The 26,857-nt window shown below is 53.6% G+C and overlaps 1 protein-coding gene and 1 pseudogene across 1 annotated transcript in view; one reads left to right on the forward strand and one right to left on the reverse strand.

The window, feature by feature from the left end:
• The window catches only part of DRC7 (dynein regulatory complex subunit 7), a 25,753-nt gene extending 6,467 nt beyond the window's left edge, over positions 1-19,286 (forward strand). Inside the window, exons 6-18 of the mRNA XM_039880989.1 lie at positions 6,149-6,307; positions 7,241-7,459; positions 9,818-9,946; positions 12,109-12,181; positions 13,140-13,268; positions 13,456-13,584; positions 14,681-14,901; positions 15,657-15,872; positions 16,449-16,559; positions 16,642-16,752; positions 17,714-17,908; positions 18,782-18,921; positions 19,018-19,286. Of these exons, the coding sequence (XP_039736923.1) occupies positions 6,149-6,307; positions 7,241-7,459; positions 9,818-9,946; positions 12,109-12,181; positions 13,140-13,268; positions 13,456-13,584; positions 14,681-14,901; positions 15,657-15,872; positions 16,449-16,559; positions 16,642-16,752; positions 17,714-17,908; positions 18,782-18,921; positions 19,018-19,111 (1,926 nt within the window). The 3' untranslated portion in view covers positions 19,112-19,286. The remainder of the gene's footprint in view (positions 1-6,148; positions 6,308-7,240; positions 7,460-9,817; positions 9,947-12,108; positions 12,182-13,139; positions 13,269-13,455; positions 13,585-14,680; positions 14,902-15,656; positions 15,873-16,448; positions 16,560-16,641; positions 16,753-17,713; positions 17,909-18,781; positions 18,922-19,017) is intronic.
• Positions 5,279-5,397, reverse strand: LOC120617475 (uncharacterized; annotated as a pseudogene).
• Positions 19,287-26,857: the final 7,571 nt, after the last annotated feature.

Raw genomic sequence — 26,857 nt, forward strand, 5'->3', positions numbered from 1 at the left:
CTGGTAGAGGCAAGTCTTCCCCTTAGCCAAGCTGGTGGTCAGTGACTCGTCTCTCCGAGAGGCCCAGGTGGGGGTTGGAATGGGGAGGTGGGACCCGGCATTTACCTCCTGGTGCCTTTTGCCCTCTCGGTCCTGTCTCCGCTCCAGAGGGTGATGACAAATCTGGGGAGAATCTGCACATTTCTTCCCATTTCTTACTACACCCGTCACCAGATCCTGTGTGTTAGGTCAGTTTCCTCCTCTCAGTACCTTTTCCCTGTTTGTTGCAAAGAAAACGGAGAATACTGAGGTGAGGCAATAAATGAAACTGTAGAGGGGGGGAAGCTGAAGTCGTGAGGATCGAGGGTAACAGGAACCAGCTTAAACGAGCGGAGGCTCCGTTTCCTCACACCATGGGGAGTCTGGAGGTGACGCTGAAGGCCTCCCCAGCATTCATGGGATCCTGGCTCCCCACGTCTCTTCAATCTGCCGTCCTTTGTGGCAGCTTTGGTCCTCATGTATGGTCACCTTGCAGTCGTGCACTGGCTGCCCACCTCCTGCTTTCTGTCCCTGTCCCAAGCAGGAAAAGGAGAAGGGCAAAAGGTCTGTGCCAGCTGAGCCCCTGCCCTTCCACGTGCAGCAACTTCCACCCACTTCTCAATGACCAGAACGGGGTTTCCATCATAGGGCTGACTCTAGCTGCAAGGGAGGCTGGGAAGCTGGACATTTCCAGCCAAGCACATTGCCGCCCCCGATAAATTGGGGCTCTGTTGTATGGAAGCGGGGAATGGCTCTTTGAGTAGGAAACTAGTGGGCTACCTCAGTGAGGCTTTGCTCTGGGACCACGGCACGGCCTTGGCTAGGGCATGCAAGCACATGTGGCTCCCAAATGACACTCTGTGGGCTGACACAGGACTTGTCCAGGAGAGTACAGGCTTCGTCACCCTCTAGACACCTACCTCTTGACCAGGGGCCTCGGCGGAAGCCCTGCCTTTGCCGCCTCTGTGCCTCGGTGCCACGTTTGGTGATGTCACCTTTCTTTTTGTCGTCGTCATATTTCGTATCATCACCTTACTGTTATGAATAGTTTTCTTTAAACCAATTCACTTATTAGATTTAATAAATATATTTAAATGGGAAGTTTTATGATACTACAGCAACCCTTTCAGCATTAGCATCATTGTCATAAAGAGAAGGTAACTGTTAGAATAAATATCTGAAAAGCCAAGCAACGTCCGTAAGTTTGGGCTAACCCCGTCCTCCCTCACCCTACCCCCACGCTCACAATAGCTCTCAACTTTGGCCGGCTTGTCTCTGTTTTAAAAGATTTGCACGTATTGGAAAGGCGTTCTAGACACGCTAGCACCAAGCAGAGACTTTCTTCTCCAAGGAAAGAACATTTACGAGGGACTTAATTCTTCCCTCTGTGATCCGAACCACCTAAAACCACCGCTCAGGGACACAGGTGGTTTGGGTCGTCCATTCCTGCTCTGAAGTTGGCCATTCTGAGTGCGTCTATCTTTTCCACAGAGACTCCACCTCTAGACAGTCAGAGACACGCCAGGATGGAGGTCCTGAAGGAGAAGGTAGAGGAGGAGGAGGCGGCCGAGCGGGAGGAGGCGGCCGAGCGGGGCGAGAAGACGGTGAGGCCCCTGGAGGTGCGGAAGGAGGAGACCTTCCTGACGCAGGAGATGCTCAGAGACCTGGAGAAGAAGGTGTCGGAGATCGAGGTCGCCGCTCCGCGGAGGCCCTCGTGAGTGTCGGGGTGGGGGCTTCGGACCCAGCCGCCCTGGAGCGGCGGGTCAGAGCCGGGCTGGGCAAAGGAGGAGCCAGGCAGAATGGTGGCACCTGGGCTGGGATGCAGGCCCAGGTGGTTAAGAGTGAGGGCTCTCCGCTTTCAGCATGCCCGGACCGAGTTCCCACTCTGCCCCCTCACTCACTGTGTGACCCTGGGCAAGTTACTCAACCTCTCTGTGCCTCGGTTCCCTTATTCGTTTAAAAGTGCAGGTGCTAATAATGATACTTCCCTCCCAGGTGGTTGTAAGGATTAAACAAGGAAGGGATAGAGCCCATGGCAGCTCGGGTAGATCAAGGGTTCTCTGTGTGCCAGGCCTAGCCTCGCGCGGACTAGTTAATGCCACCCTTCTTGCGGGCACAGGAGCATTACCAAGGACACTGTTGACATCTCCAAGCTGCCCCTTTCCTACCAAAGCAACACGCTCAAGGAGGAACAGCTGCTGCAGGTGGCAGACAACTTCTCCCGCCAATACAGCCATCTGTGCCCGGACCGCGTGCCCCTCTTTCTGCACCCACTGAACGAATGCGAAGTGCCCGTAAGGCTGGGCTGTGGAGGGCAGGGCTTGGGGCTTGACAGCAGAGGGAGGAGGGAGATGGGCCCAAGCATAGCCCTCCCGTGGGCCAGAGCTTATAGCCTGGGAGCAGCATAAACTCAAATGTCAACAGGCTCGCTGTGAATCCCCTCTGGGGCGCTGGTGGCCCGGAGACCCTTATGCCTCCCCCCAAGGGGCAGGCTCCAGCCCCAGAGTCCGGCCCAGTCCAGGGAAGAGCAAAGAAATAAGACAAAATGACCAGGGTGGGCCCCGAGACCCAAGCACTGGACTCCTTCTGTCCAGCCCTGTGACCCAGGTCACGTCCCTGAGTCTCTCAGGGACTGAGTTTCCCCATCTGTAGACAAAATGGCACAGGATGAATCTAAAGGCTGCACAGCGGCAGCTCACGGGCTGGCAGGGACTCCCAGACTGTTGTACTTGGCCCACATGGTGATTTTTAACAAACACATTAGCTGCCAGAATTTGAAGCTCGGAGACTCCCCTGCAGTCCCTACTCCCCGTTTCCCTTATCTGGTCACCCCAGGCCCGCGTTTCGCTTGCAGCAGGGGCTGCATTGGGGCTGCCCCTCACGTGGGGCCATGTGCGATCCATTCCTCGAATCTACAGGGAGACTGGAAGGCCTGGCCCACAGGCCCTGGGTGGCAGAGCAGCCCCTCGAGGTCCCTAGTACCACTAGTTCCCCACCCTGGATGGTGGCCTAGAGCCAGACAGACCCAGCTCTGCTGCCCACTGTGGACCTGAGCCAGTCAGCTCACCTCTTGGAGCCTCTGTTTCCTCCTGTCAATGGGAGCTGCCTCACAGGGTTGCTGGGGATCCGGGAGGCGCCGTCAGATCTGGCGGTACTCAGTGGGGAGGGGTTTTGACAGGGAGGCCCTGATTCTCACCAGCACCGCTTATTCTGGATCTGGGCTGGAAGGGCTCCAGGATCCCTTCCTCCAGCTGCCAAAGTACCGAGGAGGAGCCTGAGGGCCAGAGAGGCCCAGAGAGGGCTCCCCTGACCCTGAGGTCGCCGGCTTCCTGGAAGTGCTGGGCTCCCCTCTTAGGTGGATTGCCCCCCCCGAAGCCTTCGGTCTCTCCCCTCATAGAAGTTCGTGAGCACGACCATCCGGCCCACACTGATGCCCTACCCCGAGCTCTACAACTGGGACAGCTGTGCCCAGTTTGTGGCGGACTTCCTCTCCGTGGTGCCCCTGTCCGACCCCCTCAAGCCGGTACGTGCCACCCTGGGAAGGTCTGGAGAAAGAGGCTCAGCAGGACACAGGCCACAGCCCACGAGTCTGTCTGGGGGTGTGGCGGGAACAGGCCCAGAGAGAGGCGGTCACTTAACCGAGGTCACAGAGCACAGGGGTCTCCTGACTCCCACCCCTTCGCCTCCTTGGCCTCTTTCTGGCTTCAGAATCTTCCCTTCTCAACTTCAGGAGGTGGGGGACAGAAGGGGGGCCCTTGCTGCTCTTGGCCCACAGCCTCGTCTTTGAGCTTCTCACCAGCTCAATGGGCTACTCATGGAGAAGGGCGGGAGGGCGGGAGGAAGCGGTAGGTCCACCATGGAGACCTGGGAAAGGGAAGAGAAGGAAAGGATGGGGGGGCAAGGCGAGGGGAACTTTAAAATAAAACCGCAAAATCGCCCCTCAGAGAGCATTAGACTCGAAGCTTCTTCAGTCCAGAGGGTTTTTTCCATGAGGAAGTTCACGGCCCCTTAAAATTACAGGCGAATGTAGATGGCACTTTCTGGACGTGGGGTCTCCGGTTTTCATCCCACCCTTAGTAGGCTCCTTCCCCCGATAAGGGTGAGGAGCCGAGCGGGGGCCCAGGCTGTGTGGGGCGGACGGCGGGGGCGCAGCAGGCCCGGCCGCGCTGACCTCCCCGCCGCGGCCAGCCCTCGCACCTGTTCTCCTCCACCACGGTGCTCAAGTACCAGAAGGGCAACTGCTTCGACTTCAGCACGCTGCTCTGCTCCATGCTCATCGGCTCCGGCTACGACGCCTACTGCGTCAACGGGTACGGCTCGCAGGACCTGTGCCACATGGACCTGACCCGGGAGGTGTGCCCGCTCACCATCATGCCCAGGAAGGTACGGCGGGACGTGCTATCCTGAAAGCAGTGTGTCCCCAGAGCAACCGCCGCCGCCCCGGGCCGCACACGGCTCAGGTCTCCAGACTGGCTGTCCCTTTCCCACAATGCAGTTAACTACTGTGTCCCCTACAAGGTAAATTTTGTGGATGCCACTTGGCTTGGATCGTAAGCCAAACTCTTCCAGATTACCCTGTGTATTTGATAAAAACCCGAGCAGCCCTTTTCGTATAAGGAAGAAATAGACAAATGGACAGATAGTTCTTTTATTCCCCCTCCCAGGTAAAAAGACCCCTTTTTAACAGCCAAAAAAAAGAAAAAATGTCAACCGCCCTCCAGCAAGTAGTCGACGTGTTTTGCTTTCTGTTGACCGAGACTCCATAATGACCAGAGTCTGCTGTGAACACTCTTAAATGAACTTAATTTTAGGGATCAGAAATTTAAGGATCTCTTGGCCTTTGGAAAGTAGCCACACGACAGGCAGAAATGCTTTTTGTGAACTGGATTGATTCCAGGACTCGGTGATCAGGATCAAACCCCTGTAGGTGTCTTCGGCTCAGGGCTGGGGATCCAGGGGCCTGGGGCATCTAGCCCGATGCACATGTACCTGTGTTACACCTGAGTCGTGCTCAGCTAGAGGGAGGCACCAGGTGAGCGCCTCGCTCTCTCAGGCCCACCTCCTTAGGAAGATGAAACAAAAAACTCCATCATTACTTTCGGCTCCAAAGGCCTGTGAGCTCACACACACACGTGCACACACACACACACATGAGCCTCTTACCTCAGCCAAAATGTTAATCATTATTATTATTTTTTTAGGCAAGGCAACCCTTGGTTGACCTCACAGATTACAAGGACCTTGTCAGTTTACAATCCCTTGCTTTTTACGCCTGGTCTTCCTAGGTGGTCTCCCATCCAAGTACTAACCAGGCTCGACCCTGCTTAGCTTCCGAGATCAGACGGGATCGGGCTTGTTCAGGGTGGCATGGCCATAGGCCAAAATGTTAGTTATTAAAATGATGTCACTAGCTAACAGATGCAGACAACTTTCCAGGTATGAATAGCTCTCGCGTCCAGTGGCCTGGCTGTCGCTCACAGCAGCGCTGTGCGGAAGCGTCATCACTCCTATTTTAGGGGCGGGTGTGTCGCGGGGAGACAGGGAGGCGATTTCGAGTGGCTAGAGTCACACGGCTGCTAAATGAAGGTCCAGGGACTGAGGCCTGGACTGTTTGACTCTAAACCCTAGAGATTTGCTATTTCTCCCTCCTAACTGTCACGAGCCCACTTCTGCGGTGTTCTCTCCTGGAATATATGTATCCTCCTATCTTGTGCATTTTCTCTCCTCTCTCTCTCTCTCTCTCTCTCTCACCCTTGCCCAGCAAACTCTTATTTTACATCAACATATAAAACCCTCCAATGACAAAATCTGGAAAATCCAACTCCCGACGATTTGGCCCACGAGATCAGGTACAGATCATAGTGAGGGTGGGCGGGGGTGAAGGGAAAATCACACCTGACGGGCATCTCACCTGGGCATTTTCTTGCCTTTACTTCTCAGAACAAGCCTGGGAAGGAAGCTCTTATTATTCTCATTCCAATTCACAGACGGGCCTGAGGTTAGTCGGTACCTGAGGCTCTCTCTGCGCGGAGGGCCAGAAAGCCCACAGGCTGCAGGAGCAGCTGTGACCTCCTGGTCTGAGGGGCAGAGATTCACAGCTGCTGGTCCTTCCTCTCTTTCTGGGTGACAGGCAGTCGAGGAGAAGGAAATGGCACCACCTAAGAAGTACTCGATCAAACCCCCCAGGGATCTGAGCAGCAGGTTTGAGCAGGAGCAGGAGATGAAGAAGCAGGAGGAGATCAGAGCTGAGGAGAAGAGGCAGCTGAAGGAGGAGGAGGCCCACCTCAAGGTAGGTCCACCTGCCTCCATCCTCATCCTCTGAGCTCAGCCCTCGAGGTGGGGCTTCTAGGGCTGGGAAGCAGACACTCATCATGGAAGGGATGTGTTTATGGACCCCAAGGTCCAAATCCCCTCCTCCACCCCTCAACCATCCCCACCCCTGCCTGGCCATGTGGGAATCTCCCACGGGTGGACAGCCAGCTTCTGGTGACAGATTTCTAGGGCCAGAGAGCTCGGAGAGCCCGTTTTAGGCCGGGCAGTGCTGAGGTTCTCTTCATTCCAGGGTCTCCCTGAAGACCTAGCTACACACACTCTCCCATCTGTCCTCCCAACTGTCCTCCCGACTCTCCTTCCATCAGTCCTTCCATCTCTCCGACCGTCGATCCATTCATCTACCCATCCACCCATCCTTCCTCCCATTTCTCCTTCCTTCTGTCTCTTCATCCTCCCAGCATTCCTTCTAGCCATCCACACTCCCATCCTCCCTCCCACTCTCTTTCCTTCCCTCCCTTCTTTCCTTTCCTTCCGCGTAGGATTTGCTCAGTGTCTCCTCTGGTCCAGGCACTGGGGATACAATAACAAACATGACTCAGTCGCTCTTCTCCCAGAGGAGGCAAACTAGGAAGCCATACAGTGTCCCACTACATTTCTTGGGATGAAATCTCACCCAGAATCACAACATGGAAGGCCAATAAATCCCAGATACCCTCGCGCTCCAAAGGGCTCAGTTTATGAGCCACAGATCGAGTCAGTCCCTCCCATTTTATCGATCAGAAAATGGGCTGAGCAGTGGGGTGATGTCCTCTAGGTCGCTCTGCCAGCCAATGTACAGTCTGGCAGAATTCAGCTCTCCTGCTGGTTCCCCAGGCCCGGGAAGATGCTTGAGAACCTGACGCCCCCTTCCCACCTACCTGGCCCATGGTCACTCACCTTTCCTGGGCAGGAGATGGAAAATGCAAAGGTGGACCCTCTGTACGGCTTACGGGTGCACTCCTGGGTGCTGGTGTTGTCAGGGAAGCGTGAGGTGCCCGAGAGCTTTTTCATCGACCCGTTCACGGCACGCAGCTACAGCACCCAGGACGACCACTTCCTCGGCATCGAGAGTCTCTGGAACCACAAGAACTACTGGGTCAACATGCAGGACTGTTGGAACTGCTGCAAGGTGCCAGGCCGGGGCCTGGGCGGGTGTGGCAACTATAGTTGGAGGAAAAGGGGGGGCGACCTGTGGGGAGAGCTGGCTACCAGGCCATGAGGACTTCAGCTGAGTCCCCATAGCCCAGTCCTTTGCCCATAAGTAGCCATCCTGATATGATTATTGTCTCTCTTTCGATTTGTGCATCCTTATAAAATGTGGATTGTTAGTTTCTGTAAATGATTTTTTGAAAACGTTGTATTGAAATGCAACATACATGCAGAAAAGTACACTCATCCTAAGTGTACGGCTCAATGAATTTTCATAAATTTTTATATATATATATAAATTTATATATATATATATATATATATGTAAACATATATATATATAACCCAGAGCCACTTACATAAGTTAAAAATACGTGCACACACTATGGGGGGAGGTCCTAACTAGACACAAGTGGACTTTCTGGGGGTGTGGGCAATGTTCTATTTCTTGATCTGGGTGCAGGAACCACAGTGCATCCAATTTAGGGAAATTCATCGAGCTGTACACTAATCAAGAGAGAGACAGGCTCCAGGCACTACGATGTTTGCTCTTTTGTTGTTTCCAAGTTCCTCCATCTCCGACCGGGCCAGTTTCCTCTCCCAAAGGTAGATCCTGGGTCCTTTCCCCCTATTCCAAAGTGGCCCTGTCCAAGCGACTGCTGTCGCCCCCTATGGGAAATGGGCAGAATCGATGCGTGTGCACGCCGGTGTCAGCTGCTCTGTGCTCAAGTCAGCGGTCCCAAGGTGGAGGCGCCTCATCTGCCTTCGATGAAGGAGGAACACCTCCACGCTCCACCAGCCGCCCTTAGTTGCTGATTCCAGCATTGCTTGGCTCTCACCAACCTCACTGGGTTGTGGGAAATAACACTTAGTAGGTGCTTAGTTAGACTCAGTCCTTGGCCGTTCAATAACGTCAGCTATTGCTACTCTCATTTTATAGAAGGAAATTCTCCCCTACCACCCAGATGGGGCAGAGCCGAGACTGCCCTCCCTCAGAGCCCAAGCTCGTAACAGCCATGCTGGTCAGTGCCCACTGAAGAATAATGACCTTGAGAGGCTGCTACAGCCCTCCTTTGCCCCTTTTCCAGGCTGAAGGTCCTGTCCTCAGCCTCCCCTCCCAGCATGCCCTGCACCGGTGCCAGACGAACATCTACAGCAGGGATGACAGAAGTTATGAGATGAAAATGGAAGGGTGGCCTGGTGAGAAAGTGAGGCCAGAGGGACAGAACCGTGTCACCAAGTGAGGGCATGGAGAAAGAGATCGTGACACTGGCTGTCGCTTCTACTGCCAAATGAGCAGGGGGGCCGCTGCTTTGTTCCATTAAAGAAGCTCGAAATGGCATCGGGGCCGGGGAGCGGTGCTGAGGCCCCACGGAGATATGGTATTGTCCATGCAGTTATGCTTTTCTTATAGAAATGGAGATTTAAGTAGTAAAACATCTAACTACTGCTTACTACTTACAAAAGTGGCAGAATGGGGGACATGATTTAAAGCAATGCAAACATCCGTACAATTCGATTCCTCTCCATGAAGCCCTGACTACCCGCAATCGCTGTTGCATTCTCCTCCATCATGTCCCTCTCTGCTCCCCACCCAGGTGGTGTAGAAAAGCACTCAGGAGCACTCCAGGACTCATACGTGACAGTGGGGACTAGGGTTAGGCTGGCTGCAGGACAGCTCCATGTCGAATTGTTCTTAAGGCTTTGCCCTCCTTTTGGTACATTCATTCCGGGGATGGCATGCTGCCCTAAGGAGGTAGACTGGGATGTGGGGTGTTCCCCACCTGCTGGGAGTTATCTGGCAGGTGCACCTAGGCTCAGAGAGCTGGACGACCCCCACGGTGAAGCAGAAATCCCTGCCTGCATCTTCCGCTCGATTCCACGTGTGCCTGCCTAGCTCCCTTCTCCCTGGCGTGCATACACACCTTTTTTCAAACGTGCCATCTCTGCCTCCCAGAAAATCTCACTGGTTTGCCTTTGCTGTAAACACTGCCTGGGATACTCGCCCCTCTCCCACCCCCCAGACAGTGCAGAAAGACTTCCATTCGCAGGCTTACTTCAGGCCAGGGTTTCCAAGTCTCTCACAGAGACTAACAATGGGATTTCTTCATAGGGAGATTGGGCAACAGGAAGGAAGTTCCCCCCTCGAGGCCTCAGTTTCCCTGTTGAAATGAGGAAGGTGGGCGTGGACTCACAGAGGCTGCTCGGAGCTGACGTTCTGCTCCTCTGAGGCCTGGGCCCTTCCCCGCTCTGGGAGCAGCTGTTCCTCACTGCCCCATGGGGCAGGAGGGGACGCGGTGGTGGCGCCGTGTGCTCAGCTGATCCCCTCCCCCATCAGGACTTGGTCTTTGACCTGGGAGACCCTGTGAGGTGGGAGTACCTGCTCTTGGGGACTGATAAGTCTCACCTGGCCATGACAGAGGAAGACGACGATGGCCTGAATGATGACGATGACATAGAAAATCTGGTGAGTCTCGGCTAGCTGTAGGGCTGGGGAGTGGGAGTGCTGAGGCTTCACCTGACAAATGTCTCCACCAGCATTCATATGCATGGGAGGGGACAGTCCAGGTAGACCGATTACAGATTCCTCAAAGCAGAGGGCCTGGCCCAGGCCCGCATTTTATAGATGGGCAAACTGAGGCCCAGACAGGTCCAGCGACCTGCCCAGGACCCCCCAGTTGGGTAGAGGAGGGTTGGGACTTGCATTCAGGCCTCCTGCCCCCCACACAGTCTATCCTGTCACAGTTTGCCCCGCAGAGCAGGGTGCTAAGACCTCTCTCCACAAGGCCCAGAAAGCCCAGGACCAGCCACTCCTCATTCCGGGCCTTTCTGCATAGCCACTAGGATCCCCTCAAGCACTTCCAGGCCTTTCTTGTCCATCCTATCAGCCCTTTTAATGGTCATCAACCTAGGGCCTTCTCCAAGTCATCCCTTCTCTGATCTGTAGTCAGGGGCCTTCCAGGCAGGTCTGCTTGAAGCCTTATGCTTGCAGGTCAGCAGCCCAGAGACCTTAGGTATCGGCTCTGCCACTTTGGACAAACTTCCTAATTTCTGGAAGCTTTAGTTTCATTGTCTGTATGTAGAATGGGGGAGTAGGGTCATAGAAATAATAATAGGTACATTCATTTGCTAGAGTTGCCATAGCAAAGACAACAGACTGGGTGGCTTAAACAATAGAAATTCATTTTCTCACAGTTCCGGAGGCTGGAAGTCCAAGATCAGGTGTCAGCAGGGTTAGTTTCTCCGAGGCCTCTCTCCTTGGCTTGCGGGCGGCCATCTTCTCTATGTCCTCACCCATGGTCTTCCCTGTGCTGTGTGTCCAAATATCCTTCTACGGACACTAGTCATTACGGATTAGAGCCACCCTAGGGACCTCATTTTTAACTTAATTACCTCTTTAAAGATTCTATCTCCAACTATAGTCACATTCTGAAGTAGGGGTTAAGACACATGAATTTTGGGGGACACAGTTCAGCCCACAATGGGTAACACTCATTAAGTACCCTCACTAAGTGCCCACAGGTGCTTAACCTGAATTAACTTGTCTAAATCTTCACAACCACCCGGTGAGATAGGTATTGGGATTGTCATCCATTGCCATCGTCTCATTTTACAGACAGAAAGACTTACACACTGAGGGGTGAAGTGACTTACTCAAAGCTACACAGCCAGTAAGTGACAGAGCTGAGATTTGACGGCCTGGCTCCCAAGTCTGGGTTCTCGACAGCAGATCCATCCTACCTACCTCCTGGTCCTGCTTGAGGACAAAACGAAACCCCCCTCTTCGTCCTTCCTTCCTGGCACACACACTCAGCTCTGCGGACATGCGAGGCACAGCAGTGTAGACAGGCCTGGAAACTGCATTGGGCATTCTCGTGACCCTCCAATCTGGTGACCAGAGCCTCCCCTGTGCAGTAGAATCTGGCCACAGGCCCCCTGCTGGCCTCGAGAGGCGGACCGATTAGATGGGTGGGGGGCAGAGGTCTGAGCATTGTTTGTGGGAGAAAAGTTTTAAATTGAGAAAATTTTATTCAAGTTTCTGTGGTTACCTAGTTTGAGGACCATTTGTCTAGGCCAGGCCTTATTTTACAGATGGGAAAACTAAGGTGTGAAGAGAAAAAAAAAACCAAACCAATAATGTCAGCCAGGCAGTGTCCCCAACGCTTTATGCACCTTCTAACTCTTAACTCTCTCGGGGGTCCCAGTTTACAGTTAGGAAACTGAGTCTCAGAGTGGTGAAGGGACATGCCCAGGTCCCCTTAGCTGGTGTTGAATGAAGGGTGACACTGAATCTAGATGCCCCTCTTTTAACCAAAGGCCTGTGGCTGTGCCTGGTGCATCTGCTGACCGAGGGGAAAGACGGGCATGCAGGGCAGGGGTGCTGCTGTCCCCGCCAGCGGGTACCAGAGAGGCCCCAGCTGGCCAGGAACAGAATCCTCCACTTCCTCCCTATCTTGGATCACGCCAGGCCAGCTCAAAACTGTCCATGACCTCTGGCTCCCCTAAAGAAGCTGGCAAGCCACCCTGGCTCGGCCCCGAGAAGTAAGACAGAGGGTCTGTCCATGACTTCTCTTCCAAGGCCCAGGCCTGACCAAAACCAGCCCACCCCACTCCTGCCTCTCCCAACAGGGCAAGGAGGAGGAGGATAAGAGCTTCGACATGCCACACTCGTGGGTGGAGCAGATCGAGATCTCCCCGGAAGGTAAGGCCATGTTGTGTTCACTCCCCCTCCCCAGGACCTGGGTTCCTGGGATGATCCGCAGCAACAGTAGGCAGGGGGACGCCAGCAGAGGCCACGCCAGCCCCTCATGTACACCCTTCCTGCTTTCCACTACCCCCTCTTCATCGTTCCTTCCTGGCACACACACTCAGCTCTGCGGCCAAGGGCCTGACACCGGTCTCCGTTAACACAGGCTGGATGATGGAGAGCGGGAGGCGATGGAGGACTGAGGACCAGGACATAGCTATTCCCCTCCTTCACCCTTCTCCTCCCCAGATGGCGCAGGAGAGGGGAGACGTCAGGACCGGGGAGGGGCAGGCAGAGAAAGCAGGAGGACCGGGGTGCTTATGCCCATGCCAACATCCGCGGGCTGTTGAGGCTCCCCTCTGGGAGTGCCTAGGCCCATGCATTGGGTATAGGCCATAGGTCATTCCAACAGGGTGGGAAAGGCCAGAGAAGGTGTCATGGGAACCCAAGGGAAGAGTACTCAGCCCAGCCCAGAGGTTGGAGGCTGGGGGCTGGGTGGGCAGAAAGGGCTTCTAGGAGGAGGGGTCATCTGAGCTAAGTTTTGATACATCAGAAGAAGCCAGGCGAGTTAGGGCAGGAGGAGATGGTGTTGCTGGCAGAGACCTGCACTAGCAAAAGCCTAGCTGAGTGTGTGTGTGCAGGGGGGGGGGGGGGGGGGAGGGGAGGCAGGCAGTGCAGTGGGGATGGGGAAGGGGCTGGGTCTTCTGGTAAGACTGAAACCTGAGAACTCCTCCAGGGCAGGGGCCACCCCTGGTGTCCATTCTCCTCTGCCTCCCTTGAGCAGGCTTGCGGGCCTGGAGGAGCTTAGCAGACAGTGCAGTGGACAGTGGCTGGATGAGTGGCTGAGTGGGGCTGGCCCTCCCTTACTCCGATCTGGTGAGGTCCCTCAGCCCAGCACATTCTGTATCCACAGCGTTCGAGACCCGCTGCCCAAATGGGAAGAAGGTGATTCAGTACAGGAAGGCCAAGGTGGAGAAGTGGAGCCCCTACCTGAACAGCAACGGCCTTGTGTGCCGCCTCAGCACCTACGAGGACTTAGAGTGTAAGGGAGCCAGGCAGGCCTTGGGGAGCAGGAAAGCTGGGTCCCCCAACATTCTATGCGACCTTGGGCATGTCACTGACACTCTCGGTGTGAGTGTGGGCCCTGCTGGTCTCTGTGTGGCTGGGAAGGGTGGGATGGAGGCCGGGGCAGCTGGCGTGGCTACAGCCAGCATGGATCGGCCCCACAGGTACCAAGATTTTGGAGATAAAGGAGTGGTACCAGAACCGGGAAGACATGTTAGAGCTGAAGCACATAAACAAGATCACTGGCCTGAACATCGACTACTTCAAACCAGGCCACCCCCAGGCTCTGCGTGGTGAGTGGACTCCTTTGCTGGGCCAGCTAGGGTCCCTGGATGGGGCCTTACATGCTCCTTAGAGCAGCCTCTATGTGGCTGGTTTGTGGTGAGAGGAACCAGTATCTGTGTATTAACAGGGTTCATAGGTGTCAAGCAACAGAAACCACCCCTGCCTCCCTAAGCAAATGAGATGTGGGAGGTCAAGGGAAGCGCAGGAAATCCAAGGAAACATGACAAATGTTCCTCCAGGAAAGTCAAAGCCAGGGCCACATGCCCATTTTGTGTTCGGGATCTTGCATACAGTGAGGGCCACGTTAATAGGAGGTCAGGATGCTGAGCAATAAAACCAACAAACGCTCCCACAAGGACAATGCAGAGGGCAGAGGGTGGGGACATGGCCATGAGCCCAGGAGCCTGGGAAAGGAAGGAAGGACATGTTTTGGGAGTGAATCAATGATCCTCACCAAGAGGTCACAAAAGAGAACAGAGGCTGAATATGTCATCCAATAAATAAATAAATAGATAGATAAATAAATAAATAAATAAATAAATAAATTAAATAAATAAATAAATAAAAAGATCAATCTCACTTGGTGGTTAAAATAAATAAATAAAACTAAATCACTAAGGGACCATCTTACAACCTTCATGTTATCAAAGATGACAATGATGGTCCCATAGGGAGTGAGCAAGTGTGCAAAGCAGCCGATCGACGCTCGCTGTCACTGCAGGGTAAGATAGCAAATTGGTACAACTTTTCTGGAAGGAAGTTGGTTAAAATAATAACAGCCTTGAAATATTTATGCTTTTGTCCAGCATACATATTTCATTTTGACCAGTTTTATTGCTGAAAATTTGTCCTGAGCAAATAATGGGCAAGAATTAAAAAATGTATGATGTACATGTTCATCATGGTACTGTTGATAATAACAGAAAGGTTGGAAACAGTCTAAATACCCAGCAGCGGGGGATCGGTTACACACCTAATGCTCATCCGTGAGCATTCATGGACGCATGCCTCTCCCTGGGGTCTGGGTTCCAGGGGTTGGCCTGTTGAGCCAGTGGCCAAGGTGCTCACTCCTCTGTCTCCCCGGCTCCCCGCCTCCCACCGCAGTGCACTCATACGTATCCATGCAACCTGAGATGGACCGTGTCATGGAGTTTTACGAAAGGGCCCGTGTGGACGGCCTGATAAAGCGGGAAGAGACGCCCAAGACGATGACCGAGCACTATCAAGGGAGGGCCGACTTCCTCTCTTACCGCCATGTCAATTTTGGGCCCAGGGTCAAGAAGTTGGCCATGAGCAGCGCAGAGTCAAACCCCCGGCCCATGGTGGTAAGCATTCTCTGGGCCTGGATTCCCCTGCTCCGGTAGGCCAGGGTTACCCCAGGGCGGGGACAGCCCCGACTCTGGAGTGGCACCTTTCCCAAGCAACCTTTTCTGTTTACCATATGCAAGCTCCTGGGGCTGTCTAGTGTCAGAGCGTGCTGCTCCCCACTGGGCCAGAGTTATTATTCCCTTACTATTATGAAAAGTACACACTTATGACTAGACACTTAGGAAAAAATGAACAATATAAAGAGAAAAGCATGGCATCTTGCTGATATTGCTATATAATATAGGTTCCGTTTGAGTCTTTTCTAACTTAATCGAGGTGTGTGTGTGTGTGTGTGTGTGTGTGTGTAGAATCCCTATATCACCCACTTGACATTAAATTGTGCATTTTTTCTTCCATGTCATTACAAATTACTTGACAACTGTGTTTAATGGTTACATACCAAAGAAACTCTTTCTAGCAGTAAGGGCCGTCTAGAGAGGTGGTGAGCTCCCCATCTCTGGAGGTGAGCAAGCAGTCTGGTGGCGGGAGCTAGAGAAGAAATCCGGCACCACACAGGGCTGGACTGGCTGGGCACTGAGAAACTGGGGGGGTCATGAGAGCCACTGTCTAGCTAGGAGGGACTGCTCCACACGAACCTCCCCAATGACCCCAGGCCCCAGTGTCCCTGAGTGGTCTTTGCTCCTGCCCTCAGGGAAGGCACAGAAATCCCCTTTCCGGCAGCACCCATCCTATGCACGTTCTGGCCTTCCAGAAAATCACAGAGCGGTTCTTCCGCAACCCCGCAAAGCCTGCGGATGAGGACGTGGCGGAGCGCGTGTTTCTGATCCCGGAGGAGCGCATCCAGCTGCGCTACCACTGCCGCGATGACCACATCACGGCCTCCAAGCGCGAGTTCCTGCGGCGCACCGAGGTGGACAACAAAGGCAACAAGATCATCATGACGCCGGACATGTGCATCAGCTTCGAGGTGGGCCTGGGGGCGTGGCGGGCAGCGGTGGCGGGCCGGTGGGGTGAGAAGAAACTGGGGCCTTCTGCCCCATCCCTGCAACTTGGGAGAACTGGAGTAGAAACGCCTGGTTCCCAGCCCGGAAGTTCATCTCTGCCCCTTGGGGAAATCGAGAGCTCCCACCCTGGGACCATTCTCTTTGCAGCTCCTCCGAAAATCTTCCCCTTTTCCACCAAGAAAGACAGCCTAGCAGGGGAGGAGGGCTCTGTTTCATCCGTACCCCAGCCCCGGGCAGAGCAGACCCCAGATCTTGGGACCAGCACTGGAATAAGAGAAGATCCCCTCACCTCCACTGGGCTGACTTTCCTAGTTCAAATTCTAACTTACTTGGCACTTTCTTCTGAGTTTCTAGTTTCTCTTCAAATATTATGTTTTTATAGATGAGGAAACTGAGGTCCAGAGAGGTTAAGCAACTTGCTTGGGTCACACAGCTAGAAAATGGCAGGGGAAGATTTGAACCCAAGAGGTCTGGCTCCGGAGTCTGCCCATGACCCTGGCCATGGCGGCCTCTGTGTGTCACTGTGGTTGTTGTTCCAGGTGGAGCCCATGGAGCACACCAAGAAGCTTCTCTACCAGTACGAGGCTATGATGCAGCTGAAGAATGAGGAGAAGTTGTCCAAACATCAGGCCTGGGAGTCGGAGCTGGAGGTACGGTCCTCTGGGAGAGCAGGTGGGTGGCAAGGGCAGAGGGGGGGGTCTTAGCCATGCCCTCCCCCACTTTCCAATTCAGGTGCTGGAAATCCTGAAGCTTCGAGAAGAAGAGGAGGAGGCACACACACTGACCATCTCCATCTATGACACCAAGCGCAATGAGAAGAGCAAGGAGTATCGGGAGGCCATGGTGAGCCTCTCTTTCTGGTCCAGGCCCTGACTACTGCTGGACCTCCCTGGCCTCCAGGGTGATGAGATAATTAGGGATGCTGCTGGGAAGCCCCCTTTACAGAGGATGAAGTTATTGAAACCATCATGGTCATTCCTACTGCTAAGCTCACCGTTTCTATCTGATCCTGAAGAGCGGTCAGGATCCAGGCCAGGTCTCCCCAACCTCCAGGGGCTGTGGCCAAGCCAAAGCCACTACAGTATGAGCAACGGATGAAAATTGGACGCCCACCTTCACCTGGGGCTCCCCTTGAGGTCAAGACCTGGCCTGTAGCTCCAGCAAGCCAACTCTGGCCACAGGCCTGAGTTCTCCAGCCCCCGTAGCACAGGATGTTCAGGTTGTACCCTCGGGTTGCAAGGCCCAGCTTGGTTTTCAGGCCAGCTTCTAAATCTCCTTCACCGACCAAGTGGAGATTTCTAAAAATAGTTTGAGGTCGGAGAGACGGGACAGAGGGCATCAGATGACTGGTTCTCAGACTCCCAGGGATGGTCACTCACCTCCCACATCTCCAACTTCATTGGCCCCTTTCTGTAAACGCAAGACATAAGGCCCCGGGGTGAAAGAGAAAAAGGAAGAGAGTTACTGGCAGTTTTTGGTTTACCATCATTAATAATGACCATTTATTACCATTTACTGAGCAAGTATCTACTGAGCATTAGGTATTCGCTGAGCATTAGGTATATGCTGAGCATTAGGTCTATGTAGAGACACAAATTCATGTAAGTCACAGAGTTGGCTGTTACTAATAACCGCAGGTACAAGAGACAGTACAGAGCCCCCCTCTGAAGCCTCATTCCCAGAGGTGCTGAACCGGAATCTGGATTTGAGTCCTGGTTTTGTGCAGTCACGCATTGATGCAGAGCTGGCTGAGAGGTCTCTGCAGCCCCTGCTGGTCCAGCTGACCACTCCCCCACCCCCACAGGAGCGTGTGATGCATGAGGAGCACTTGAGGCAGGTGGAGGCCCAGCTGGACTACCTGGCCCCGTTCCTGGCACAGCTCCCACCAGGAGAGAAGCTGACACGCTGGCAGGCCGTGCGCCTCAAGGACGAGTGCCTCAATGACTTCAAGCAGAGGCTCATCGACAAGGCCAACCTTATCCAGGCCCGTTTCGAGAAGGTGCGACCAGGGCCTGGGCAGGGGAGGGGACCTCGGTGTCCTCACCCAGAAAATGGACCCAGGACTGTTTGCCTACCATATCACAGACTCGTGAGGGAATAATGAGGAGACGAGTATGTCATTGCTTGGAGATGCCACATGACCAAGTTGTCCTTCCTTACTCCTGTTCATTGGGTGGAAGGGTAGATAGAGAGATGAATAGGTGGCAGGATGGATGGATGGATGGATGGATGGATGGATGGATGGATGGGATGGATGATGATGGGCTGATAGATGGATGGTGATGGATAGAAGGAAGGAAAGATAGAAGGATGAAGGAAAGATAGAAGGATGGAAGGATGATGGATGGACGGGTGGAAGGATGATGATTATTTGATGGATGGATGGATAGATGGAAGGATAGATGGATGGGTGGATGGGTGGAAGGATGCATGGGTGGATGGATGGATCCTATAATGCATTGTAATAACTTCTAGTCCTTGACACATTTCTGTTGGTTGGAACCATACTGTGTAGTTCCCATGCATTATTTTATTTAATCTTCACAAAGAGCTCTACGGTGGGCGCAGGGGGCCGATGTATACAATGACCCTCATTTGGCAGACAAGAAATTGGAAGCTCTGAAAATGTAACTTCTCCAGAGCCACACGGTTGTCTCAGTCTTGAACCCTACTCTGACATCATGGACATGATATCCCTCTAAATATGACCTCAGTAGCTCCCACCCAAGACTTTTACAGCCCCTGCCTGTGCTGCTCCAGCTTCTGTGGGTGGGGTTAGTGGGGCTAACCCCCATGGGCTCTCTGATGACTTACAGCCTGGGGAGGGTCAGCTCTCATCAGCCCTCCTGTGCTCTCCTCCCTATGCTGGCAGGAGACCCAGGAGCTGCAGAAGAAGCAGCAGTGGTACCAGGAGAACCAGGTGACCTTGACCACGGAGGATGAAGACTTGTACCTGAGTTATTGCTCTCAGGCCATGTTCCGCATCCGCATCCTGGAACAGCGGCTCAATCGGTGAGGGGGCAGGGGAGCCTGAGGTCGACCCACTAGGAGGCTGGAACACCAGCTTTGTAACCCCCAACAACCTCTTGTTCCTGCCTCTGCTTTCAGACACAAGGAGCTGGCTCCGCTCAAGTACTTGGCTCTTGAGGAAAAGCTCTACAAGGACCCACGCCTGGTAGAGTACCTGAAAGTCTTTGTTTGATGCCCCTCCTGGGGCCTCTGCCTAAGCTGCCAGAGAAAGAAACCTCCCTCACAGCCTGGCCCCTGTGGTCTCTACACCGAGCTAATGACCTGGCTTCGCTGCCACGCCACTGCCCGACAGCCCTATGTGTTCCTGCTTCTCCTGATTTTCTGTAAATAAACGCGCTTTAATTTGCCATTTGTACCTCATGTTTAACAAGCTCCAGCACCAGCCTTTCTCTCCTCTCCTTCTTTATCTATAGCCTAGGACCACCGAGACCCTCCTAAGCGGCCCCCAGGAGGGACCACAAGGGAGACCCCGATTCTGGTGGGTTATAGCTCTTCCCTAAGCTCACCCCACCCATAAATCACAAGTGAAGTTGGCCCTTCGCGGATTCCTAGTCAGTGGTCCCCTCAGGGGAGCAGCCCACTCATCCATTCACCTAGACCTCGGACGTAGGGGCAGCACTTCCGGGCTCCGAGCCTGACCCGACCCGGAATCAGTCTCCGTTTCCCTAGATTCCTCCTGTGGGGGGCGTTCAAGCCGATGTTCCAGCCGAAGAAGGAAAGTTTTCAGAACACGGCAGCACCGCCCACAAGTAAAGGAAAGAAGTAGGAGCCATGGCAAAACGCTAAGGACCCCTCTCCACTTCGCCCGACTCCAAGATGGAAGGACCGCGGCTTCACGCTGCTCCCGACGTCCACTTCCCATTGGCTACCTGAGAATTGGTTTTTCCAATAATGCGAACGCTGATTGGTCTATCTGGGCCGGTTGCGGAAGTGATTGGTGCAGATGCCATTGGAGGGCGTCTCGCAAATTTTTCAAACGCAAACCAGGTTCGAGAGACAGAGAAGGAAAGGGAGAGGAAAGGGAAAGTTTGAGGCGGAGGCGGGACCAAGAGAACGGCAGTCCGCATTGGTTCATTAGCGGCCTGGGGGCGGTTCTTGAACTCCTTTTCCTCGTGATTAGTCCAATTCAGAAAAAGAGGGCGGGTACTTAGGAAAAGCGGCAGAAGCGACTGCTTCGATTGGCCAAACCCAGCGGGAGGTGGAGCGCCTGCGGCGGCTGATTGGTGCAGGAGGCGAGGGGGGCGGGGCCCAAAGCCGGAGGTTTTGTTGTGAGGGTCGGTTGTCAAGCAGCGTCCAATCAGGGCAGGGGATGGAGGCAAGTGGGGGTCGCCCCTGGAGCGGAGCCTCGGCCTCTGGACCCGCAGCTGCAGGTGGAGTGGGCGAGGGGGCGAGGAGGCGAGGGGATGATTCGCCCTGGACTGGGCAAAACCAGGTGGGGTCGGGCCGGGCTGCGGCAGAGAGGGCTCTAGACGCGGGGAGGCTGGAGCCTGTGCCCCACAAGCTGAGAGAAATGGGAGGATCCACGGAGGCCAAGGCACCAGGCTTAGCCTCTGGAGGGGCGGGACTGGCGTGGAGGCTGAGGGTAAAACCTGGGAGGCCGGAAGCAGAGCTGGGGGTCTGGGGGAGGATGGGTGATAAATAGGGACACAGGAAACAGTAGAGCGAATGAATGGAGGATACCGGTAGCAGAGGGGAAGGAGAGTAAAGGGGGTCTGGTAAGGCAGGGGCCAGTTTAGGGAGCTCAGGAGACAAGATGTGCACCAATCAGGGACACAGGAGGCAAGGAGAAGGGGTAGATTAGAGAGGCAGGACTGGGGAACCCAGGAGAAAGAGGACGGAGAGGAGAGGGTTCGTGGGAAAACGTTTGGAGGAAGGGGGTAGGAGGCACCACAAGGTGGTCTTTTAGGGTTGAGGATTCATACCGACTCATGCCCAGACTGGAGGCCTAGTTCCCAGTACTGTCCTTGGCAATTGCAGTAACCAAGAGTGGTTTCCTTGCTACAAACTGGGGGAGTAGGGGGTGGGAGGGGTTTGGATGCTCAAGGCCCTCTTTGAGATTCTTCCCAGAGAAGACTGTAATACTTGTCTCTGGGGTGCCTCACATGGACCCCTAAGCTTAGCCTTGACTCCACCCCCTTACCATAAGTCAGACGAAACAATGACTCCCAGAAATTTTCTGAACTGCAGACATGTGCTCTTCCTCGCCCCACTGCGGCTGCTGAGCTTCATGCAGCCAGCTGCCTGGAACAGAGCCTCCTCCCATCATCCTGGCCACTGGGAGGATCTTCTTTTTTCCTGTGTTCCAAGTCACCCTGCTTGAGGTGCCCTCTCTCCAGATTCTCAAACCCAATTTGTAGTGTCCTGGCTCTAGTGGTTTTGGCGGGTCTCTGTCTTTATTAAGAGGCCTTGGTGATCCAGGGAGTTGCAGTTCTACAAATCAGGGTCCTCCTGAGCGCCCGCTGAGTATTTCCTAAGGAACCATCACCTCTGTTTGTGTTCTAGCCCAGTACTGAGCTGAGATGGCCCAAGCCTGACATTCCATGATCCAGGATCCCGAAAGGTGCACACGGACTGCTGCTGTGGCTGCTGTGGATGATTTAAAACTACGAGTCTGTCCCGAGCAGAGCCGGGTGACAAGGCATTCCCTCTGCCTGGATGTGTGGGAACTCCCTGCCAACTTGATTGGTGGATCTGGGGGGGATCCACCCCCACCCCTCAAGGAAAGCAGTCTGTTGTCGGTGGAGCTTCAGGTGCCAGCTGGTTGAAGGATGGCCACCCCTGTAGTCACCAAGACGGCGTGGAAGTTGCGTGAGTGGTTTTCTTGTTTCTTTCTCACCCATTTACCCTGTTAGCTGTTTGTTGCTGGGTGGCCTGAACCCCCAGCTTTGTCTTCTATTCTTGGCATGGGGAGGAGACTCCCAGGCCTTGGAGTAAGGTAGACCAAGATGCAAATCATGACTTTGGCACTTCTTACCTGGGTGACACTGGTCAGGTGACTTAACCTCTCTGAGATTTAGTTTCCTGTCTGTACAATGAGATAATCACACCTACATTCTAGAGTTGCTGTAAGATTCAAGTGAGGAAATGAGTATCATAAGCACTTAGTGCAGGTTTTCCAGTTAGGCTCACAGGAGGGATAGGGTGAAAAATCCTGAAAGATATTCCTGGCATTTTAAGACATCTCATAAAGTCGAGCTTCCCCTGTCAGATGCGGGCATCTTGGGGTGGGTGCAGGAGTGAGAGGGTAAGCTGAGGGGTGTTGACTGGGCTCTGAGATGGAGCACCCCCCACCCCCACCACTACTCTACATAGCAGTCTGAACTCAGGTCTGAGGACCTCTTTATACTCTTAAAAGTTTTTGAATACCCCAAAGAATTTTTGTTTATGAGAGTTATATCTCTCATTATTAACCCTGTTAGAAATACAGAGACATGTTAAAACACAAATCCACAAACACGTCATTAGTGATGATGTCATCACATGTCATGTATCTTCTGGAAAACTCCACTGTACTCTTGTGATCAAACGAGAGAGTAAAAGTCACATACCATCGTAGCATTATTATAAAATAATAATTATTCTCTTGGACTCCCCCCAAAAAAAGGATCTCGAGGATCCCAAGGTTCCCCAGATCATATTTTGAGGACTGCTGCTCTATTCATTGGTGCCTCTGTGGGCTCTACCCCACCTGTAATAACTGGTCGGCATAGATTTGGTGTGCCCAGACTGGTTGCCCTGTTGCTATGAGCTGTCTCTGAGCTGTTTTCAGAAGCTGAGGCAAGGCTTCTCCATATTTTAACTGTGGGAACTTGAGCAAAGCTCTTTGCTGCGCTTCATTGTCCTCATCTGTAAAATGAAAGGTCTGGGCCATTTTCTAATTGCTTCTCAAAGCTCGAGGGTTCTAGGAGAACCCTGTTAAGGGCTCCCTTCAACAGCTGGTCTTTCCTAAGCACAGAACCAGGCACTGGGGCAAAATAGACAAGGTCTCTGTGCAAGGGGTTGCAGAGCCTGGGGAGAGCGACAGGCAAGAATTGGATGACCACACCCCACTGTGTGTCCTTGTCGAATTCTAAGCTGGGATTTGTGCTTTGAATCAATTAACTAGGTGATGGAGGGTGGGGTAGGGAAGTGTGTCGACTGCCTGAACAGCATGTGCAAAGGCCCTGAGGCAAGAAGTTCTGTGCATTGGAAGGACTCAAGGAGATCATTGCAGCACAGCATTGGGGAGAATGTGGTGCCACAGAGGCTGATGAGGACGCCTGCCCTTCTGGGGTTTTAGTTTTATCTGAAAGGCAAGGCCAAGCCATGAAAGTGTTTTTAAGTGGGAGGTAACGTGATCAGTCATGTTGGGCATCTGCTGACAATTGCATGTGCACAGCCTTTTAGCTGTTTGAAGAACCTAAGCCAAGACCTCTGGCTCCTTATGGTTCTAGAGTCTGCAAGGATCAGAAGGTGCTTGGCCAGCATGGGGTTACTGAAGCCTAGTTCTTTGCACCTTCCTTTTGGGATGCAGATCCTCAGCACCTCTGGCCAGAATGTTGTGTTCCCAGCTCTGGTTGGGACATGGGGCCCTGATTGTGCCACCTGAGCTTGGGAAATTGGCATGGGCTCTGCCACAGGGCAGAGCAGGCCCTGCCAGTCTGGCCTGCTCATAGATGCTATGAGGATATTTATTTGTTTGCACTAAAATTCTTTACCCAGGCCTGGGCCATTGGTGGGCACTGTCCTTCAGGCCAGAGGGGAGCTCTTGGGCCAGTGCCCTGTGCTGAGGCTTCCTTTGTCTGGTATCCACGATGTGTCTCCTGTCCCAGAAACCATCTGGTCATGCTGTAGTGTGAGGACAAGAGTCTTAGCACTCTCCCCCACTGTCTCCCCAGTGCTAGGCCTGGAATAGGCACCCAGGAATCATATATATTATGAATTAATGGCTGTCTCCTGGGAAGGGTGAGAACCAGGACAGACACTCAGGCCTGCAGATGGGTCATGGGTGTAGGGCAGTGTGTCTTCAAAGCAGAGGAGAGGCCCCGAGGCTTGAGGACAGAGTGCTGAGGAAGATGTTTGGTCCTCTTCCTGGATTGGGCAGTCCCTTTGGCCCTCGGAAGGTCTTGAGTAGACAAGTGTCTGTGGCCAGAGACCTAGGCATCTGTCGCCTACAGAGTCCAGAGGCTCTTTGGTTGAGATGAAGATTAGAGAGAGGGCCAGGTCCCTTGTATCCAGTGACATGGTCCTTGAATCCCTGGCTGACATTCTGGCTTACAGGGGACTCTCGCTCAGGCTGGGACCAGGCGCTGCCTGTGCCTGGCTCTGGCCTGGCCTGGCCATGAGGTTGGGTGTCATCCCTGGGGTCGAGCCTGGGGCTGGGTCCCCAGGCAGTTTTGCTAGCCCTTCTGAGCCAGGCTGCCGAGCATGCAGCCTTCCTGGGCCCAGTTCCCCAACCTCCTTGCAGTCTGAAGCCCACACCGCGGAGACCCCCAGGCAGGGAGGAGGCCACAAGCAACGCCAGCCTCCCAGTTGCCTCCCAGTTGCCTCCCAGTTGCCTCCGGGCATTGGCACGGTGTGGTTTTCCTTCCGTCTGTATGGGGACGCCTGTCTCATCTCCACCTTGTCTCCAGGAGGGACTCACTCAGGGATGGGCTTGGAGGCCTGGCCTACCTCTTGGTTCCTTGCCCGTGTTTCATTCCCTTTGGAGCACTGATGATGCCCCCTGAGGCTTCTGTCTGCTTCCCCCACAGCTGCCCCAGCAGCACAAGCCAGGGGTCCTCATGGCTGCCCACAATGACCTTACCTCCCAGTCTGCTTGGTCAGCCCTCACCCTCATCCCTTCACACCCAGACCTCTTAGTTGGCTGCCTCCTGCCCCCTCCTCACAAAGCCTACCCTCTTATGCCCACCTGGGGCCCCGGTGCCCACTCCCTCCATAGCAACAAGTCCTTATCTCCCTAACAACCACGGAGCGCCCGCTCCCCACGCGGCAGCTCACAGGCACATTCTCACTGAGTCCTCAGCAACTCGATGAGCCAGGCACTGTTTTAATCCTCATTTACCAGATGAGGAACCCAGCCCTCAGAGAGGGTGAGTAACTTGTCTAAGGCCGCACAGCCTGCATAGCAGAACTCAGACCAGACCGTGATCTTGAAGCTGTGGCCAAAACCCTGGGTGAGCTTCCCTGGGGACAGCTTGGCTAGGGTTGACCTGAATGGCTCTTAACGTGTGTTCCCCAAAGCGAGGTTTATGTGCATAGCCAGTGGCAGCCATTTTTTATCTTATAATTGTTTTTGTTTTCTTTTTGTATCATAGAAAAGGCATAGTAAACATATCAAACTTGTCATTTCATAGGTATTATTGCTTACGAAACAGAGCCAAATAAAAATAGCAAGTCAGTTTCAAAAAAAAATTGAGCATAGTAAGTCAACATTGCCGGTCAATATGCAGAAAACGGAAAATAATGAGGCCTTAGGACGGGACAGGGTGACTAAGTTGAGAAAGTCATTTCTGTCTGGAGCCTAGGCTTCGCCTTGTCAGCAGGTGTCCAGAGGGATGTCTGGGCACGAAAGGGGCCCTCCCATGGGGCTTCGTGTGTCAGAGCTGGTGGCCAGGCAGGGCCAGGCCTGCCCCTCTCCACGTGGACTGTCATGCCCCCTGACTGCCTTTTCCCCTTGCCCTTTCCCGTATAGAGGAGATCGTCGCCCACGCCAGCAATGTGTCCTCGCTGGTGCTGGGCAAGGGCTCTGGACGCCTGCTGGCGACAGGCGGGGATGACTGCCGTGTCAACCTGTGGTCCATCAACAAGCCCAACTGCATTATGGTGAGCCTTAGCCGGTCAGCAGGGAAAGGGCAAGGGATGGGAGGGGACGCGGGGCGGGGTTGGGGACGGGAGCAGATGGCTTTGCAGGCACCCTGCACAAGAGCACCTAGCATAACATCCGAGTCTCCCCCAGCTGTCTGCCCAGGAAGGCCCAGGACAACCCTAGATGGAAGACCAGTGGCCAGCCCTCAGGCATGGTGGCGTCACCTGGCTGTGGGACAGCACTCCAGGGATCCGGCATGAGAAGGCTAAAATGAGCCCACAGACCCAAGTTTGGGCCTCCCCTGCCCACAGCCCATCCTCCCGCCCATCAGCTATCCGTGGGGGTGACTTTGATTCATTCCCTATCATTCCACAGGAAGAATTTCAGGGCGTCTGGCTGGAGTTGGGTAGAGAGCTGGTTCTTTAATAGCACTTTCTCTGGTTACACAACTACATTTAATGCCCAAAACTGTTTTCTAAAACAGGAAAGCTTAAAGGAGGAAAAAATTCAGGAATGGATTACATGCAGTTCCATTATCCAGAGACCACTACAGCCGGTATTTTGTTCTGTGCCCTTCTAGATGCCAATATAGGTACATATACATGCACACACGTGTGTGCTCAAGCTTGTGCATGTATGTACACATATACTTGTACAAACACACAGGCATGTGCACACATGGAAATATATAACAACATATTTCCAGAATGCTGTCTCTTCTGTGGCCTGGGTTTTAAAATAACAATATGTGAGCATTTTTTCGTGTCAACAGATATCCTTTTAAGACATGATTTTTCATGGCTTTGTGGTATGCTGTTACAGGGATAAACTGGAATTCTCTGAGCCCTGCCCTATTCCCAGCATGGAGGTCATCTGCAGTCTTTTGGCTCTGTTCAGCCAGGAGATGTATGTCCTCATCTGCCTAAATCTTTGAGCAGATCTGTGATCCTTGCATTAAATCCAAGGGTGTGCACTTTTTAGAAAGCTTTCAAAGCGAATTGCCAAATCGCCCTCCAGAAATCAGTTTCCATTCCCACCAGCAGCACAGAACCTTGTTCTTCCCCCACAGCCTTGCAGCATAGGGCGGCATCATGCTTTCGACTCTTGGCCGAGTAAAGACGAAGATGAAAG

This window comes from Pteropus medius, unplaced genomic scaffold, assembly GCF_902729225.1.
Source record: "Pteropus medius unplaced genomic scaffold, Ma_sr-lr_union100, whole genome shotgun sequence".
NCBI classification, from domain to species: Eukaryota; Metazoa; Chordata; class Mammalia; order Chiroptera; family Pteropodidae; genus Pteropus; species Pteropus medius.